The 17,288-nt window shown below is 34.6% G+C and overlaps 3 protein-coding genes across 4 annotated transcripts; 2 read left to right on the top strand and 1 right to left on the bottom strand.

Annotated features, from left to right (window-relative positions):
* Window positions 1–665: 665 nt before the first annotated feature.
* LOC132184576 (organic solute transporter ostalpha protein (DUF300)) lies at window positions 666–7,894 on the bottom strand. 2 transcript variants are annotated; one of them, XM_059598261.2, is made up of 10 exons: window positions 7,787–7,893; window positions 6,441–6,505; window positions 5,388–5,883; window positions 5,095–5,151; window positions 4,030–4,138; window positions 3,531–3,715; window positions 3,349–3,437; window positions 2,868–3,123; window positions 1,170–1,415; window positions 666–1,092 (listed from the first exon to the last, which is right to left on the bottom strand). In XM_059598261.2, exons 3-10 carry the CDS (start codon window positions 5,601–5,603, stop codon window positions 796–798), a joined length of 1,455 nt encoding a protein of 484 aa, XP_059454244.1. In that variant the 5' UTR covers window positions 5,604–5,883; window positions 6,441–6,505; window positions 7,787–7,893; the 3' UTR covers window positions 666–795. The 2 variants fall into 2 exon arrangements, with proteins under 2 accessions (XP_059454244.1, XP_059454245.1); XM_059598262.2 differs by lacking the exon at window positions 6,441–6,505 and having other exon boundaries at window positions 7,787–7,894.
* Window positions 7,895–9,636: 1,742 nt separating this feature from the next.
* Window positions 9,637–10,775, top strand: LOC132185623 (uncharacterized). Its single transcript, XM_059599383.2, has 3 exons — window positions 9,637–9,916; window positions 9,993–10,182; window positions 10,262–10,775. The coding sequence occupies exons 1-3, from the start codon at window positions 9,707–9,709 to the stop codon at window positions 10,603–10,605; spliced, it is 744 nt and encodes a 247-aa protein (XP_059455366.2). The 5' UTR covers window positions 9,637–9,706; the 3' UTR covers window positions 10,606–10,775.
* Window positions 10,776–13,603: 2,828 nt separating this feature from the next.
* On the top strand, window positions 13,604–14,622 carry LOC132183580 (uncharacterized). The gene is made up of 3 exons (XM_059596907.2): window positions 13,604–13,741; window positions 13,881–14,058; window positions 14,145–14,622. The coding sequence occupies exons 1-3, from the start codon at window positions 13,604–13,606 to the stop codon at window positions 14,507–14,509; spliced, it is 681 nt and encodes a 226-aa protein (XP_059452890.2). The 3' UTR covers window positions 14,510–14,622.
* Window positions 14,623–17,288: the final 2,666 nt, after the last annotated feature.

A 17,288-nucleotide genomic window follows, 5' to 3' on the forward strand; every position in this document is an offset into this window, starting at 1 on the left:
CGCAAAGCCCTAATTCTCCTTTGATGTGCAATGACTTTTTAGCCCTCTTCTTTGTGTGCTAATTCTCCTTCTTACCTTTTTTTTTTTTTTTTTTTTTTTTTTTTTTTTTTTTTCGTTTTCTAGTTTTGATTCCTCATCCGTCTTGCATGGAATTACTTAACCTCAAATTATTCTTTTTTTTTAAAAAAAAAAAAGAAAAGAAAAAGAAAGATCAAATACCTCTTCTTCCTGTTTTTTTTTTTTTTTTTTTTTTTTTTTTTTTTTTTTTTCTCTCATTTTAGGCCAAGCATGATGGGCCATTGATGGCCGACCTGACCAAAATTTGCTCACTCTTGTTTCCAAAATTTTTGAAGGTTTTTCAATTCAAAGCTTGCAGTGTGCGGACATGATATTGAAAAGAAAACAACAAAGAGTTATGGGAAATAGGAAATGAGAGGCTCCCCCAGTTGGAGGAGAGCCGCTCCCCGCTCCCGTTAATATAAAGTGACGCACTTTATATTCGAATAATTTTATTTTGCTGAATTAATATCAACAATTCATTGTTAGAGTTGAGTCGAAACAGTAAGATGGGTGTGATTGACCCTCGTATGGTAAAGATTACTTGCATTGCATGCTCAATTAGGCAGCGTTATTTCCCGGCCTATCAATCCACCATTCCCCTATCATTCTCTAATTAAAAGGAAATCCTGTGCATAAACTCACTTTTCACCCCCTTGACGTGTTTGCCTCCATAAAAGCCACCAGCTTTTCATCTAAAAATTTTGAGTTTTTACTCGTGTATTTACATGACAAACATTATCTGCCCGTTCTACTTCGAGATACCGAGGCTCTGGGTTGGGGATGCTGTCTTTTCCCATTGGACAAACCACTGTCACTAACACTACCTTCAACAAGATTATCGTGAACTTCTGAAAATTCCCCCGTCCATGAATTCATGGGGATAACATAACTATCATCCCTGCTGCTCCTCCTCTGCTCCTCATAGCGTTTCACATTTTCAGATATCTTGTGGAAGGTTTTATTTATCTTTGCAATTCCCCTTTCCACTGGTTCTACAACATGTGATACTGTATACTTCATGTCGTCAACAATCTGAAATAACAAATGAACAAGTTCAGCAAAACAGAAACAGAGACAAAAAAAAAATGAAAAGGTTGATGATATCTTACAATTTCGCCACTTCCAAGGACCACGTCACGAACACTCTGAGGAAAATTCAAGCGCTTTTCTCTCTCATCATGCCGAGCCAGGCGTACTCTAGTTGATCTTTCGCAGTCACGAACCTCGTCTGGATCAGGGGGAGATCCTAATGATGCATAGTCAGCCATCACAGATACATTACGAACACATCGTTCTCCGCGTTTGTAAGGTACTGCTGGGAAGACATACAGGTGCACCACGGCAGCAATACCCATCTATTTTGCAAGCATAAAGTCAGAAGCCTTGCAAGTATTGATCCTTTTAACTTCCCAGATGATAAAATGAAAGGTTCTATGCAATGAAAAAGAAGCATAGAATGGCATGATACTGTGAAGAATAACCTCATGCGACATAGTTTACTTGGTAAACAAAGATCGGCTTGCAAAACAGATTTGTTCAGCATTGAGAAGCCCCAAATGGAATTTGAGGCATAGTCGGTGCTTATGCAACACTGTAATCCAAGCGGCATACCATGAAATCTTTTAGGGGCTCTAAATCAAGTGCTTTATTGTCGGGAAGAAAGAAAGAAAAAAGATATTTCTAACAATAAATATGCAAAAAGAGAACAAAAAAATTAGGACAAAGAGTAGAGCAAGCACACCACTTTCGAACAACAATATCTCAGTACTAACATCCAACATCCTGGATTCCCCAATCCCATATCTCCTATTTATTATACAAATATTGCAGAAAAGCACCCCCAATAGCCATCACAATGGTACAAAATCCACGGAATTTTTTTTTACAAGTCAAATTAACCAAAATGTATTAAAACCTATCACCTAACTAAAAGATGTTCAACAAAAGCCAAAACTTTTTGCATTCATGTTACGGCTTCAAATGCATGCAATTTTAAGCTCCAACTGTGTGAGAGAGAGAGAGAGAGAGAGAGAGAGAGATCTAAAAGAATCTTTGTAAAATCCAAAAGTGATAATTATTAAAAAAATAAAAAATAAGAAGTTCTCAAGTCAAAACAAGTTTGAAAGTGATGTGGGATCTGTCATGATCAAGTGACTCAGAATGAGACTGTTACACAGAATCTTATCTCAACCTTAAATTGGGTTGGTGATTTGGAGTGTGATTGAAATTTTATTTGAACTTCCATTCAATATTTATTACGTTTGAGATACCATCTTAAGTCATTTTTATTCATATTTTTTTGACAAGTAATTGAAACCATGACATAAGCTTCTAACAATTATCCAAAACATCACCCCAGACCGGTCAACAAATTTAATCTCCTTCAATACTATGATATGTGCCTGTGTAATAACCCCATCTAAAGCCTCTCTCAACTAATCTACAAAAATCTTAGCCCAGTTTTCAAGAGCTTCTTCAATACTATAAAACCCATCATGCAAGCATCTTGATAACCAAATGAAAGGAATATACAACAATAATAACAGGTTTTTTTCGTTCCTTTGCTTATATAATGTAAATTTTATCACTTGCTGTACAAAATATCAACTTGGCAAAATCCATATAATTTTTACCTACGTTTTCTCCGATTCATTAGTAACATATCTGGCCTTCATGTGCAAATTAGCCACAACAATTGCTGCTTATTTTCAAAGAAATATCCTCTTCGTACAAAAACCTTTTTATAAGCAGCATTAAATGCATATAGGAAATAAAAAATAATCATAATGCATATTTCCATTACATACCTCTATACAGATGATGTAGTCTTGTATACGTGTTTTCAGCTCCTGAGCCAAAGATCCTTTAAAGGCTCCCATGGCGAAAAGAAATGCAACAGCAACACCTTGCCACCATGTCAGGAATACTATCGATTTGAAAGTCAGAAACTTTGCCAGTGGTTTAATCGGTTGTAATTTATCTTTAATAACAGTGTAGAATTGTACAAGGCAATATAAAGCCCATGTCTGACTAAAATTAAGAACAACTGCCAAGTATGGATAGCTGCAAGAAAAAGAGACATTCAGATTATAGCAAAAATAACAATAGAAATAATTACTAAAACACAAGAAAATGTATTTTTCAGCAATAGGTTTAGTAATCCCAAGCAGGCACAAAATTTGTCCTTTGTGTGTGCGTGTGTGTGCGTGCGCCCAAGCACACATGAGCATTATGAAATGAATGTACAAGCTGATTAGGAAACATGAAAGGTAAATAAGGATGTCTTACCCATATCTCCACTCAAACTTCCCTTCCCCATAAACCCCAAAAGTTTCTAGAATCATTGCTAGCAATGCACAGATCATCTTCAATATCATCTGGAAATAAAGTTTCAGTAAGCACCAAACAGAGGCTGCAAAATGAAAAATAAAAAGAACGCAATAATCTTCAATCAAAAAAGGAGCACATACATATTGAACTATGCCAATTTTCACGGCATTATAGAACTCAGGACCAAGGTACCAATCTCTTAGGATCCAATTTAATGGAAAAGGATGTTCTACAACTCCATAACTGTATGCATCTTTCAAAAGAGGTGTGCTGGGGTCCATTAGGCTCTGACTTTCCATAAACTCGATTGTACTTTCCTCACCACCTACAGGCAGCAATATTTTTGTCAAGAAACAGTAGAGAAAATAATACCAAAATTCGGTAGACAATACTTTTACATAAATTTAAGGAATTTCATAATCAAATTATACAATCTACCAATTACCTAAGCACCACACAAGCATGCATGCGAACATGCAATATTATTTACAAAAGAAAATAAAATGGGAAAGGAAAAAGAATAAGAAAACAAAAGCCAATTTGTTAAAGACTTATTGATTGTGTCATCCAATATAACAAACTTAAGAGACAATCACTGCCACTAATCAAAAAGTACATATGCACAATCCTCTAACATACCTAAGCAGGCTATCAGGTATCTCTCGAAGCAATACAAAGCAAAAGCCTCATAGCAGTCACGAATTACTTCACAGTTGAATGCAGCACCTGAATTCAAAAGTGACAAAAACTGCACCCAAACAATTAGTCCACTAGAATTACTAAAACTACACAGCCATACAGGCCGAATTTCTTACATGGTGCAGGCAAGCAGATGCCAAAATACTCATGAGTAGTAGGCTCTGTGAACATGTGAATAGTCAAGGTTGTTAAATTTTGTATCATATTCAAGAATCTATTGCTATATTACTCAAATGTTGTAGCATTTCATGTCAAATATTGTTCATGAGACCTAATTTTCTAATGTGTCAAAGTTTTATGCAAAAAGAGATACAGATGTCGCAGAAAGCAATTTAACATAAAGCTCCACAAGCGTCCAGATATTTCACTTTGTTTTTTTAACCTACAAATGACCTCAATTCCACCTCACCCACCCCTTGAGTCAAAGCAAAGTGACAAAGTCCCCAAATTTTTTGCAGTTAAATGCAACATTCAAACCCAAAAGTGACAAAATCTGAAGTGCAAAACATTTCCACAATGTAAAATTAGTTCACGAAAAATTATAAGTGCTAGCTACATATTCTATTAGCTGAATTTTTTCTAAGGAAGTGTCAACAAGCAGATCACAGATTTTATGTTTGTCACAAACTACAGCCTCCTAATTATATATATACATGTTATGAATAAGCAATGGCGTGTGATTTTATCAATCACTCTACATAGCCACAATTAATCATTTCTTGATAAAACAACATTACGCCTGAATACATTCATTTTTTTAGTCCAAGGAAAATGAAGTAATGACATTCTGGTAAATTTTTGAACCATATGACAAGGTAAGGGTGACCTATTAATGCAAGAAGCGCAGGATGAACACTTTTTTTGCTGCATCCCAGGAAGCATTATAACCATTCAAATAATATTGGAAATATATGAAAAACTAAGAGACCCTCGAAAAAAAATTAATGACAAACAGTAAAACAAAATGACAGGGAAATAAACATAAGAAGTAGCATCTGTCTTTACCGATTCTAGAGCATAAACAGGAACCATAAGAATGAGACCAATTAGAAACTTCTGCTCCTGAAATTGACAAAAATTACAGCTATCAACCTTGGATGATCATGTTAAAGGAAAACAAGAATAATAGTAATATTATGAGGAGCTAGCCAGGCCACAAAGATGATACAAGGTAATTTGTATAGATAGAAAGAAAATGGCAAGAGTAGTATGGTACAGGGGGCTAAATGAATACAGATCAAAGCAACAAAAGAATAAATAAATAAAAATAAAAAAAAAATTGCAAACTAAGAGACAACCTCTGGCTGATTATAAGCAGCTAAGTGCTCGAAGATAAGATACATGGAGAGCACAAGAGCAACAGCTACGAATATGCTTGCGCTGAAGATTGGCCAGCTGAAGAATGTTGCTGACTCAGCATCCAGGTTAAGCGACCACATTTTCCCTGATCTGCTCGAGGACTCAACCAAAGTAAGGAAAAAGAATAATGAATGGAAAACCCCTCTCCATCCCATTGAGTAGAACTATGAAACAAATTCCACTTGACGTGCCGATATACACAGCATGGTTGAGATATTTTACTTGAAACTTCAACTTATGTGCCAAAATGCTTTATCAGCCCTTTTTCTTGCATTACTTTTTTTTTTTTTTTTTTTTTTTATGTTTCTTTGTGCCAACTGTGAGGAAACCCCTCCTTCACACAAGATATGATATAAAAACAGACGAAAGCCAGATCAGATGTGAACTTTTGCTTCTAATAGTGAAAAGAAGCATCAAAGGTCAGGATCCTGAAGCCTGCATTGAAACAAGGACCAATTAATCAAAATAATTGCTTTTTTTATAAGTTAATTAATCAAAATAATTGTAGAATAAACCACCAGAAAACTGTAGAAGATCATGTCAATCCATTAGGTAATGGAAACAGAAAATCATGATAGTTCAAACAGTACATTAGCAGAATACTTGATTAGGAGAAATCTAGTATGCATGAAGTAGAAAGAAGGTACTAGCTTCAAAATATATATGTTTTGATCAGTTTCACAAATATCCCAAATTTTGAAGCACAATCAAACTCCAAATGTAGATGTCCATAACTGACAAATAAATACAGCAGTATTTTTTCCAGGAATAAGGACAGTACTAGCTTTAATAAAATAGGTGAATTAGAAGGAAGATGCAAGCTACCTATATAAGCACAGCTCAATTCTCAACTAATCCAGATGTCAATAACTGACAATTTCTAACCAATACATACATCAATCCATTTAATTTCTACAGTTATTTCCAAAAGGTAAGAGAAGCAAACAGCTTGAACTTTGAATTAAGGCTAGAGTCTGAAGGCCAATTGACACCTCGTAAAGGATGTTGCAGAGAATGTGGGTGTAAGCTCAAGACTTCACGGCATGTGTATAACGTACTAATCAGAAAAACAAAAAACGTAAGAGTGGAAGGATCCAAAACTTAGCCTTTTAAGGTCCAGATTCCTTAATGCTTTAGCCATTATCAATAACAACAGTACATAAACAACAAAAATGGTAAATCTTATGAAATGTAAAACCCATTAAGACATCCACAAATCAGCAATATCATATATACATAATGGATAAAGCAATATATACAACTTTGACGTAATAAAGGCAGACCAAGTAAAGATATTATCTTGAATCTCATGCAACTGGAGAATTTAAAAATATCATATAGAATGTTCCACTTCGTCTCAGAGCACATATTCTCCTAACTTCACTCAAACTACAAGAAGTATTCTACTGTGATACAGCAAAGCATCTCGATCAAAGCACTTGAACTTAAGGCTTGTGATATTTTTTCCCAACGGGATGACCCATAAAGTCACAATTACAGGATTCATAATTTCCTAACCAAAAATTAGATGTTGAAATTACTGAATGGAAATTTAACATTAATATCTCAATTACATGTCCTTACAGGAACTTTTATTTTTGAGTCAATTAAAGAAAAATTGTCAGAGATTAGCACGCAACAATTTTCATCTCTTAATAAGCCTCCAAAAATGACCGAAGTGTGTGCTGTATTGTTAGGCTAATCATCAAAGTTCAGTAATTACATTCCAAAAGAGAGAGAGAGAGAGAGAGAGAGAGAGAGAGAGAGAGAGAGAGAGAGAGAGAACCCAAATACATCAAAACTAAGAAAATAACCAATAAGAAAAAGTCGTGACTGTTTGGTTGCTGAGAAGAAAAATTGGGCATTAACTCCTGGAGTTTTAAACTTTTGGAACAAAATCAAGCTGATACACTTAGCTTTAGCTAGCTTAGTTGACTTTAGTTTCTTCGTCATTTTTTCCCCTTCCTTTTTGCTGAAAACTACAACGTAATAAATCATGAAATTCAACACTTCGAGTTCAATTTATTCTCATCTATTTTCTCAGCAGCCAAACAAGCGAGTTAGGAAAGTTCTTCCCGAGCAACATATCCGCGGTTCTCAAAGAACCTTAGTTCATCCATCTAATTAAATAAACGCTACATTCTCCAAAACAACTCGAAATTCCATAAGCAAAATCCTTTTTTTTAAAAAAAAAAATTCCAACCCTAGAACATCATTCACACAGCAAAGAATGACCCTACGTGCTCGAATTGGAACCAAATCAGGGGGAAAAAATATATATCATGCTTCTTTAGAAAACTTTACAAGACGAAATCCAAGATTGGGTTAAGGCTCGAACCTGTGCTTGAGAAATTTTCTCGGGAAAATCGCACAGAAGAAAATTTGTGTTTTGCTCTCGTATGAAATTGCAAAGTAAACTGAAATTGCTTCGACAGTTGGGAACACCATATACGAAACTTATTATTCTCATATATTATAAAGAAAATAAGGCTAGCGTCACGGGAGCAGATACCTATCTTTTCTCAGATCCAAAGTTTCGACCGTCGATTATGATAAAAAGCGGGTCTCACGTGAAAGGAGATGTATCTTTTGTGTGGGGTTTATCCAGGTGTTGTTTGATAAGAGGGCTTTGAGCTTTCCGGGTGAGAGGAGCTGTGGGCTTAAGACGACGTTAAATCTTTTTGTTTTATATTGAGATGAGTCGAGGAAAAAGGTTAACTTTTTTCCACGCCAGCTTGTGTACGTGGCAGTACTGAACAAGCTCTGCGTTCCACGTCATTTGCGGATTAGTGGACTTAGGTGTCCTTATCAAATGTTAGATTTACCTGCCAGTCCCAACAACTAGTAAAGACCTACTGGCCAATGCGGGCCAGGGGAGAAATCCAAGTAGGTGCTATGTAAGTGTAGAAAAATATTGAGTTGAGTTTTAAGATTTTGTTTTTTTAAAGGGAAAAATGCTCCAAAGTCCAAACCTTCTTGTGATATGACCTTTTATCAAATTATTGGTTTAAATTTTATGACTTACTTCTTAAGGTTTTAATTGATATCAAATAGAGCATTTTGTTTACCTTCCATTAAATTTCTAATAAAGTTGTCATGCTATATCCAATCAGAAAGAAAATGGGTCCTATTTAATAAAAAATAATAATTATAATGATAAATATAAATTTGAAAAAAAGAAAAAAGAAAAAGGTCAAGTTATGATGAATAAGGAATTTGACTAGGATTTCCATCAATCTACATGGACATGAGTAAGAGAGAGGAATTTTTGGTCTTTTAATATCCCTTGGTAATTGCTCATCAATTTGTTGCAAAATTATCAGTGTGACAGTAAATTATTATTAATATTTTTTTTTTTTTGAAGGATGATATGATTGAGTAATACTAAAAGGAAGGGATAAATATATTATAAGTCATTGGGTCAACGTGCCAAAATTTTTATCTCCTTAAGTTTTTTTTTCGAAAATTTACTCCCTAAGTCAATCGAAATGCCAATAAAATCTTTACCGTCAAAATTTTTTAACTGCCGTTAAATTGGTTGAAACACACTGTTTTGCCAAATCAACATAGCTTATTTTTTATTAATTTAATTTAAAAATTAAATTTATAAAAAAAATAAATAAATAAATTTACAGGGGAGGAAGCGTGGCGAGGAAGCAATCATCTCCGGCAACGTTGAATTTGTTTCAGGGGAAGCAACCACACCGACAATTAAATCCTGTTAAACCAACCCTCCTTTGGCTTTGCCTCACTACTAAATTTTTTTTTTTTTTAATTTTTAAATTAAATTAATAAAAAAATTAGCAATGTTGTCGTGGCAAAACGGTACATTTCAACCAATCTAACGTCAGTTAAAAAATTTTGACGGCGGAAATTTTATTAACATCGATTGATCGAGAGAGAAAACCTTCGAAAAAAAAAAAAAAACTTGGAGAGATAAAAATTTTGGCGCATTGACCCAAAGAATTATAATATATTTACCCAAAAAGAAGATCTTGATGTAACTGGTAAAATTTTTATTAAATTTTGAGAAATTGTCATTGAACTATCCTTCTTTATGCAATGTCTTTCAATAGTTTTGTCTTTTTGTCAGGGTCTTTTTCTAAGTAATTGGAGAGAAAGAGAGAATGGATAACATCGTTTGAAGTTTGAACCTTGAACATTTCTCTCTATTAATTAAAAAATAAATAAAGGAAAAATAATACATCGTTTTCCTGATGCATCGCCCTGTCAAGCTGTTTCTACACTCAACAGCACCATGATTATAAGCTTGTTGTTCATAACTCTAGATCTTATCTTCATTTGGAAGAAACCGATCGAAGGATATATATATATTATGGGTAGCATTACAGAAGAACAACTGATTCAGAAGGTCATAGATTACGTTGAATTAAGGCCAGCGTCTCCAAAAGGACCAAAACCTGTATCTCCCAATGATCATCCCCCATGTCTGATCACCTTGCTGCAGGTATATATATCTTCTATATTTCTTTGTCCTTGTCCTTAAATTCATTTGTTTTGTGGGTCTGGTTGTAATTATATAGGAGATACTTGGAACGGCTACAAAGTCTGAGGTTGATGTCCGTGAGAAAATATTGATGTATGTGAGGGATGAGGAACCCACTAATCTGAAGAAATGGTTAGTGATGACACTGAAAATGGATGGTTATGAAGCTTCTCTCTGCAAAACATCATGGGTTTCTAATTTTGGTCGCTCCAAATGTTGCTCCAAAGGTCTCTCTCTCACACAGACACCTATTCTTGAAAACCCATGTATATATAATTCTGTTGTTTATGGGGTTCTCTGTTTCAGTTATGGAATTCACAGGTCATTATGAATATGTTGAAGTGATGGTGAGAGATATTGAAAATGGTGAGAAAGCAACAAGGCTGATTGTAGATATGGACTTCAGGTCCCAGTTTGAAGTGGCAAGGGCTTCAGCAACCTACAAGGAGCTCACCAACGCCCTTCCCTCGGTCTTTGTTGGGACTGAAGAAAGGCTGAAGGAGATTATCTCTCTGCTTTGCCCGGCAGCAAAACGATCGCTGAGAGAGAGCCGCCTCCACGTTCCTCCCTGGAGAAAAGCCACCTACATGAAGGCCAAGTGGCTTTCCAAAGACTGCAACAAAGTCTCACCCTCAATCCTCCAAGATTAGTGGAGCTTTTTCTTTTTTTTACCCTTCTATATATGTGAATTAATTTTGAGTTTGTTTTGTTGGGGAAGACCTCGATCAGTTTTTACTTTTAGGTCTTTTTCTCTTTGAGTTTGTATGGTTTTTGACGACCATAATCTACAAGTCTTGATGCTCAAGGCTTCTCTTTTCAATTATTTTCTCCATTTTCCTTGTTGCCAAACAGGCGGATTAGGAAAGGTTTAATCTCCACATCAACAAACCTAATATATATGGTTCTCAAAAAAACTAGTCGAAATTCCATACTAATGACCTCGGGCCGGGAATAAAGATTTTCATATTTCATCATTTTGGTTACATTTAATATTTTTTTAATTAATTTGTTCGATAATAACAAATTAATCCTTCAATTTAACAAACAAAAATGGCCGCTTAAAAATGAATTAAGTAGCTAACTCATTTTTTAATTAATACTAAATTTTCAATACTTATATATCATCACTATATCACCGTCACCACTAGCGTCAATATTGCCACCATGGTCCATCACCACCTTACCAATTCAAATGAAATGAAATATATAATATTTATTTCATAGTCATGATTTAAAATTCAAGTACTTAGCAGTATACATGATGTTAATGTTGGTACGTTTTTTTTAAAAAAATTAAATAATAGGACTTCATCTATACCGTTAGATGTATCAAATACTTTAAATCATGATGTTTCCATTGTCATGATCATTACCAATATCATCAACACAAATAATTTAGATTTTCTTAGACTTATTTTAGCTTTTTTGCTTTTAAAACAATGGAGTTAAGAAAATTTTTATGGATTGAATGGGTAAAAGCCTAGTAAATGGATTGGGTTTGAAGTCCCAATACTGATCTATCAATACATCAAAACAAAAATATATATTAATATCTATAAAAAGTCGCTGGGAAAGCATCCCCTTGCACGGCTGGATGATCATCACCAGTCATAATTGGCTGCAAAAATCTAATTCAACCATCAATTCACTGGCTACCAAACTGAGCTTTCAATGGCAGAAGTAATGGAAAATGAGTTTTATTTCTATACGAATTTCGTGTCCAGACATTAACTTCTATATTAATTTGTCATGTCTTTTACAAATAAAAGAAATTTATTACTCTTCTGCTTTCATTTTCAAAACCATGGGGATCCCATACCGTACACGCAACATTTTGTAAATATCTGTAAAATAACTCTTGCTGAATCATCTCTATTCAATTATTTATCACCTACTTTAGAAATACATATTAATTTATCATCCATTCTTGCACTTTCAAGGAAAGAGGATCCCCTTAATTTGATGTTCTACCTTAAGCTAATTTGTGGACCATCGCAATGTTGGTGCCTCCCGCGATCGTAATGAAGAACTGATCAAAATGTTTAGTCTTCTTAAAATCATTGAGGAAGAAAACTACTTATTCCCAACGAGTAAAAGCAGAGACACAGTCAATTACTTAATTGGAATTCGTCTTAAGACATTTTAAATGCCGTGCATCTTATTTCAACCGTTAGAGCAATTATCCAAGAATATAGAGTTACTGTATTTGTACTTACTCTTCTTGTTTATATCGCAATTACAAAACAAGTATTTTTAGCTATGAATATTGTCAAAACTAGGCTTCGTAACAAAATTGAGTATGAGTTTTTGACGGAGTATTTGATATTGTACAATAAAAAAGAAATTAGAGTGAAATTGTATGCAAATTCAATTATAAATGATTTTCAAAATCTAAAAGAACGTCAGATTTATTTTTATATGTGGTTGAATTAAAGATTGATAAGGATGGGGTTTGATCTTAAAACAACATTTGTAAGTAGACAGATTCAATGACTAGTTTTCTAAAATGAATTATAAAAAAAAGAATAGAAGCATAAAAAATGGCACTTTTCTTGCAAGTATTACCTCACAAAGCGGAAAAAACTTTGTAGCAGTACAATATAGAAGATAGTAGCCGTCTGTGTGGGTTTGTTGACATATTGCTTGATCAGCGCTCCGAGCTGGAGCTACGCGTTTAAGATGATGTTAAATTTTATTTTATTTTATTTTTTTATATTAAACAGAGTTCAGCATATTTATTCCACGCCAGCATGTGTACGTGGCATATTGCATAGGTATCAAACATTTTAATACGATATTAACCTTCAAGCAATAAGTCTTGATCGTTTAACCATTGAAAATACTTCTTTATTAGTTATTAACTGTATCATCTATTATATATTTGTCACACCTAGAAAACAAAAGGAGTAGTAACTGATAAGGATAGCAAGATTCAAGAGGGAAAAAAAGTTCATGATGATGATTTAATTTATCATGAATATAGTATAATATTTTACCCATTCAATAATTGGTTAACTCGCAAGATGCTGGAAGCTAGCTTTTCAAACACAACTTATTTCAAGACACACAGTCTCCTTATTCACATGCATCAAGACAACTATTCAAATAAATAACCACACATGAACAGCAAAAAGATAACGATGAGATTTGGACTTTGAATCAATATATATTTTCTCAGGAATTTCTCCATGAATCATGCAGTAATCCCTCTAAAAATCAACTCTTGTTTGGGAAATTGGTGCCATATATATATATATATATATATATTACAGTATGTTCTTATAAGGTAAAGTTTGAAGTTTTCGCCCCAAATTAAAAGGTTGATGGTCCAATTAATACCACAAGATCGGTCATTCGAATTTATGTGATAAAAATGTTTTTGGTCACGATGTAGTCCTATCTTAAAAGTTTGGGTAATTTTAAAATGATATTAAAAAAATGGAAGTGTTGAACACTTGTCTGTAAAAGACAATACATCGTTTTTGTGAAGGGCCAAAGTTTTGTTTGTTTTAATGACGTTATAGGATTGCCACGTCAAGCTGTGCCTCATACAAAGAGAAACAAAGAGCATTTATATATATATATACAAAGAGAAACAAAAAGCTTGCTGTCCAAAACTCTTACCTCCTCTGAAGAAACAGAAGGAATATGGATAGCATAACAGAAGAAGAACTGCTTCAAATGGTCAGAGACTTCATTGAATCAGAGTCTGCCTCTCCCATCTCAACTCCATCTTCAAAAGCTCTTTCTCACAATGATCATCACCTTCCATATCTCGCCTTACAGGTATATATATATATATATATATATATATATGCTCCTCCTCTGAATATGTCTATTTTTCAGTTATATATTTCATTGTTGTCTTTAAATTTTTCTTATTTTATATTTGCTTTGTGGGTGTGATTTTTCCTTATCTTCTTAGGAGATCCTTCGAAACGCCACAGAGACTGAGGCTGGGGTTCTTGAGAAAATCTTGATGCATGTTAGGGACATGGGAATTGCAGGGGAGAAGAAATGGCTAGTGAGAAGACTGAAAATGGATGGCTATGAAGCTTCTCTTTGTAAAACTTCTTCGGTCTGCGCTTTTGGTCGCTCCAAAGGTCTCTTCTCTTCTCTTCTCTCTTTATATCTCTGTCTTTGAAGACCCATTTCTGATTTTTTTTTTTGATGGGTTTCTTTGTTGAAGGCTTGCAATTCTCAGGTGATTATGAATACATCGATGTGATGGTGAGAGACAGCAACAATGGTGATGATCAGAAACCAACAAGGCTGATAGTAGACATTGATTTCCGGTCCCACTTTGAACTGGCAAGGCCTACAGCAACCTACAAGGAGATCACCAACACCATCCCTTGTGTCTTTGTGGGAACTGAAGAAAAGCTCAAGAACATAATCTCTCTGCTCTGCTCAGCTGCAGAGCAATCCCTGAAAGACAGGGGCCTCCACATTCCTCCCTGGAGAAAAGCCACCTACATGCAATCCAAGTGGCTTTCTCAGGACTGCAAAAAAGTCCCCATCTCACCCAACACGGATTTGGGTGCAGGTGAGTGAAAAAACCAAGCATTAACACGCCATCATGCTCCTCCAAGTTTAGCAGATCATGGGCATCCCCAATTTTGAAGCCTTTTAGAACAATTACAAATGGGTGCAGTGCTTGAGTTTTGTCCAGCCCTCCCTTTTTATTTTCTTTTTTCCTTTTTTTTTTTTTTTTTTTTTTTTTTTTTTAACATGGGATATCAACTACTGCTAACTAAATCAATGGAGGCTTTTTGTCTTTTCTGGGAAAGACCTCAATTTTTTTCCCTCCAGGTCTTTTTTCTGTCTCTTTGGGCAACTAGAGTAATCTTTTGTTCATCCTCTTCTAATGTGAGAATTAGTCTTCCTACTTGCAAGACTTGCTTTACACATGGGATTAAGAAAAACTATCAAAGACAACACGTTTTTCTTAAAAACTACATTAAAAAATCTTTCTGTGTTATATATATATATTATTTGGTGAGTAGGTATAGGAGTTTGAACAAGGATAAACTGAAAGATGGCTTCTACAGCTTCTACAGTGCTACATTTGTCTTTGAGGTTATGAGTTGCTTAATTAATTAAATATATAATTATATAGAGTTTAGAATTAGTAAATTAAACAGATAGCATATTACTTTTGTTAATGTTAGAATTAATGTCACGCGGTTTTTTGTTTTGCTTGTTTCTTCTTTCTGCATATTTATTGTCCTGCTTTCTGGCGGATTGTTTATTAATGCCAAAACAAAGCTCTTTCCCTCCGTATTCTTTTGCCTAATGTCTTTGTCTTTGATCCAACGAGCCTTCCATGGTGGAATTAATATTTTCATTAAAGCGACAGAGAGAGAGAAAGAGAGAAGAGTATTTGAAGGTCCAAATCTTAACTAAAATCCAGAGAAAGACAGTAGAGATCCTTGCGCTCCAAGTCAGAACATTCACGATGGCATTGATTTCTCTTATTCTCGACTTCCCATGCGCCTGCATTTGTTAAAAGCTTCGTTCATTTTGAATATTCATGATTTTATAATTTATTTATTTATTTATCGTTGTACATATAACATAATACTACATAATATTTAAATTTTTGAAAAATATGCTAATATTGACATTATGTTTAGTGACAAACATTAAACATGTTTATTTCAGTATTCTAATTCCTCCCATGCAAGCAAGTTAAGGTTAATATAAATATTTAATACCATTAACACTATAACCAGGCCCACAGGATTGGCTTAATTCGTGGTAAGACATGGGATAAGCAAGAGATGGCTTTAGATAAATAAAGAGATCGATTAATTTAAACATTATTAGCAAAGTATGATAGTTTTAACAGTTTGTAACAATTTCTCTTACGAAAATTCATCATGATGTAAGTATTTATAACAATCAATTTAAACATTCTTTACAAACTTAGATGAGAGTCTATATGAGTATCATGCAAATTTGACGTCAATCTAACACTAAATTAGGTTACTAGAATTGTAGAGTATGATCTTTTTAATTAAAAAAGTGATTAACTTATATAAAATGACACGACTCAAATACGCATACACAAATGGCTATCAATATATCTCTTTCTTCTTTTTTGGTTGAAGGATAACTTTTGTAACTGATGCTTAGATTTACACAAGAATGTAATATAATGTTAGGAGTAGTACACAAATGCATAAAACGAAGGAAAAGAAAGTAGATGTTAATTTGGTGGGAATGAGATCTGACAAGGTTGATGATTACTGCTAGGTCGCTGAGATACGGTGGGATACACTGTTTACTCTTGAGATATGATGGGATACTGGGTTCTTCTACTTACTTAGTACCACTGTTCACATGCTCTGCAACAAAAACAAAACCAAACCAGGGAATCCGAGAGAGTTTTTGAGGCTGTGTGTTGTGTTGTGTGTGCGTGAGCAGAGATATTGGATAGGTAATCCGATGTGAAACTTCATGTCTAATCCTCCAGCACCAGCACCAGCTAAAGCAGAGTACCTGATATGGGAAGGAAAAAAGTGAACCAAAAAAGCCCATTTTTGTGTATGTAATACACTAATGTAGGATTAGATTAGATTGGAGGGGGAGAGGGGAGAGAGGATGGAGGAATCTTGTCATCAATGGGGTGGTGGGATCGCTGTTCTAAGAGGGTTTTCATCATTTCATATCCCGGAGGCGCCGGTAAGATGTAAAATCTTGCCAGGTTTTATACTCGCCCATACTTTGTCCATGGCCCATCATACGCAATCTCTCTCTCTCTCTCTCTCTCTCTAATACGGCTACTATTACATAGCCTGCATCAAAGCAGGGAATCTGAGAGAGAATAGCATGGGCTCGTTTGACATTTGGCTTAACTGCTGTAGCTTTTTTTTTTTTTTTTTTGTAAGTAATGACAAATATTCAAAAAAGTAGAAGGAAAAAAAACTGGTAAAAAATTATACAAAAGGAACATGTGTGTTTGTGTTGTGTGATGATAAGATTGAGAGTTAGGTACATGGTACATTGTTCAATGTGAAAATTGAAGTCTAATCCTATTCTCACTTTTTAGTGGCAGCTGATGGAAGTAATTGTAGAAAACCCATTTTGTCTATATTTGGATCCGATTGGACGGGCTAAGAAGAAGATAGAAATGATGGGAAGCCATTAATGTTTACCATTAATGGGGTATTGGGTTGGTAATGGTGATGGCAGATTCAGCCAAGTCCTTTTGCTTCCTATGATCAGACAGGTTTCTAAGTGGGAAGTGGGGGTTTCATCATAACTTTGCAGGTTTTTGCTTGCCTATATTTTGCCCCATTTCCATGATGTGAAAACTAGCTAGGCACCT

This window comes from Corylus avellana, chromosome 7 (genome assembly GCF_965113065.1).
Source record: "Corylus avellana chromosome 7, dhCorAvel1.hap1.2, whole genome shotgun sequence".
In the NCBI taxonomy this organism is placed as follows: Eukaryota; Viridiplantae; Streptophyta; class Magnoliopsida; order Fagales; family Betulaceae; genus Corylus; species Corylus avellana.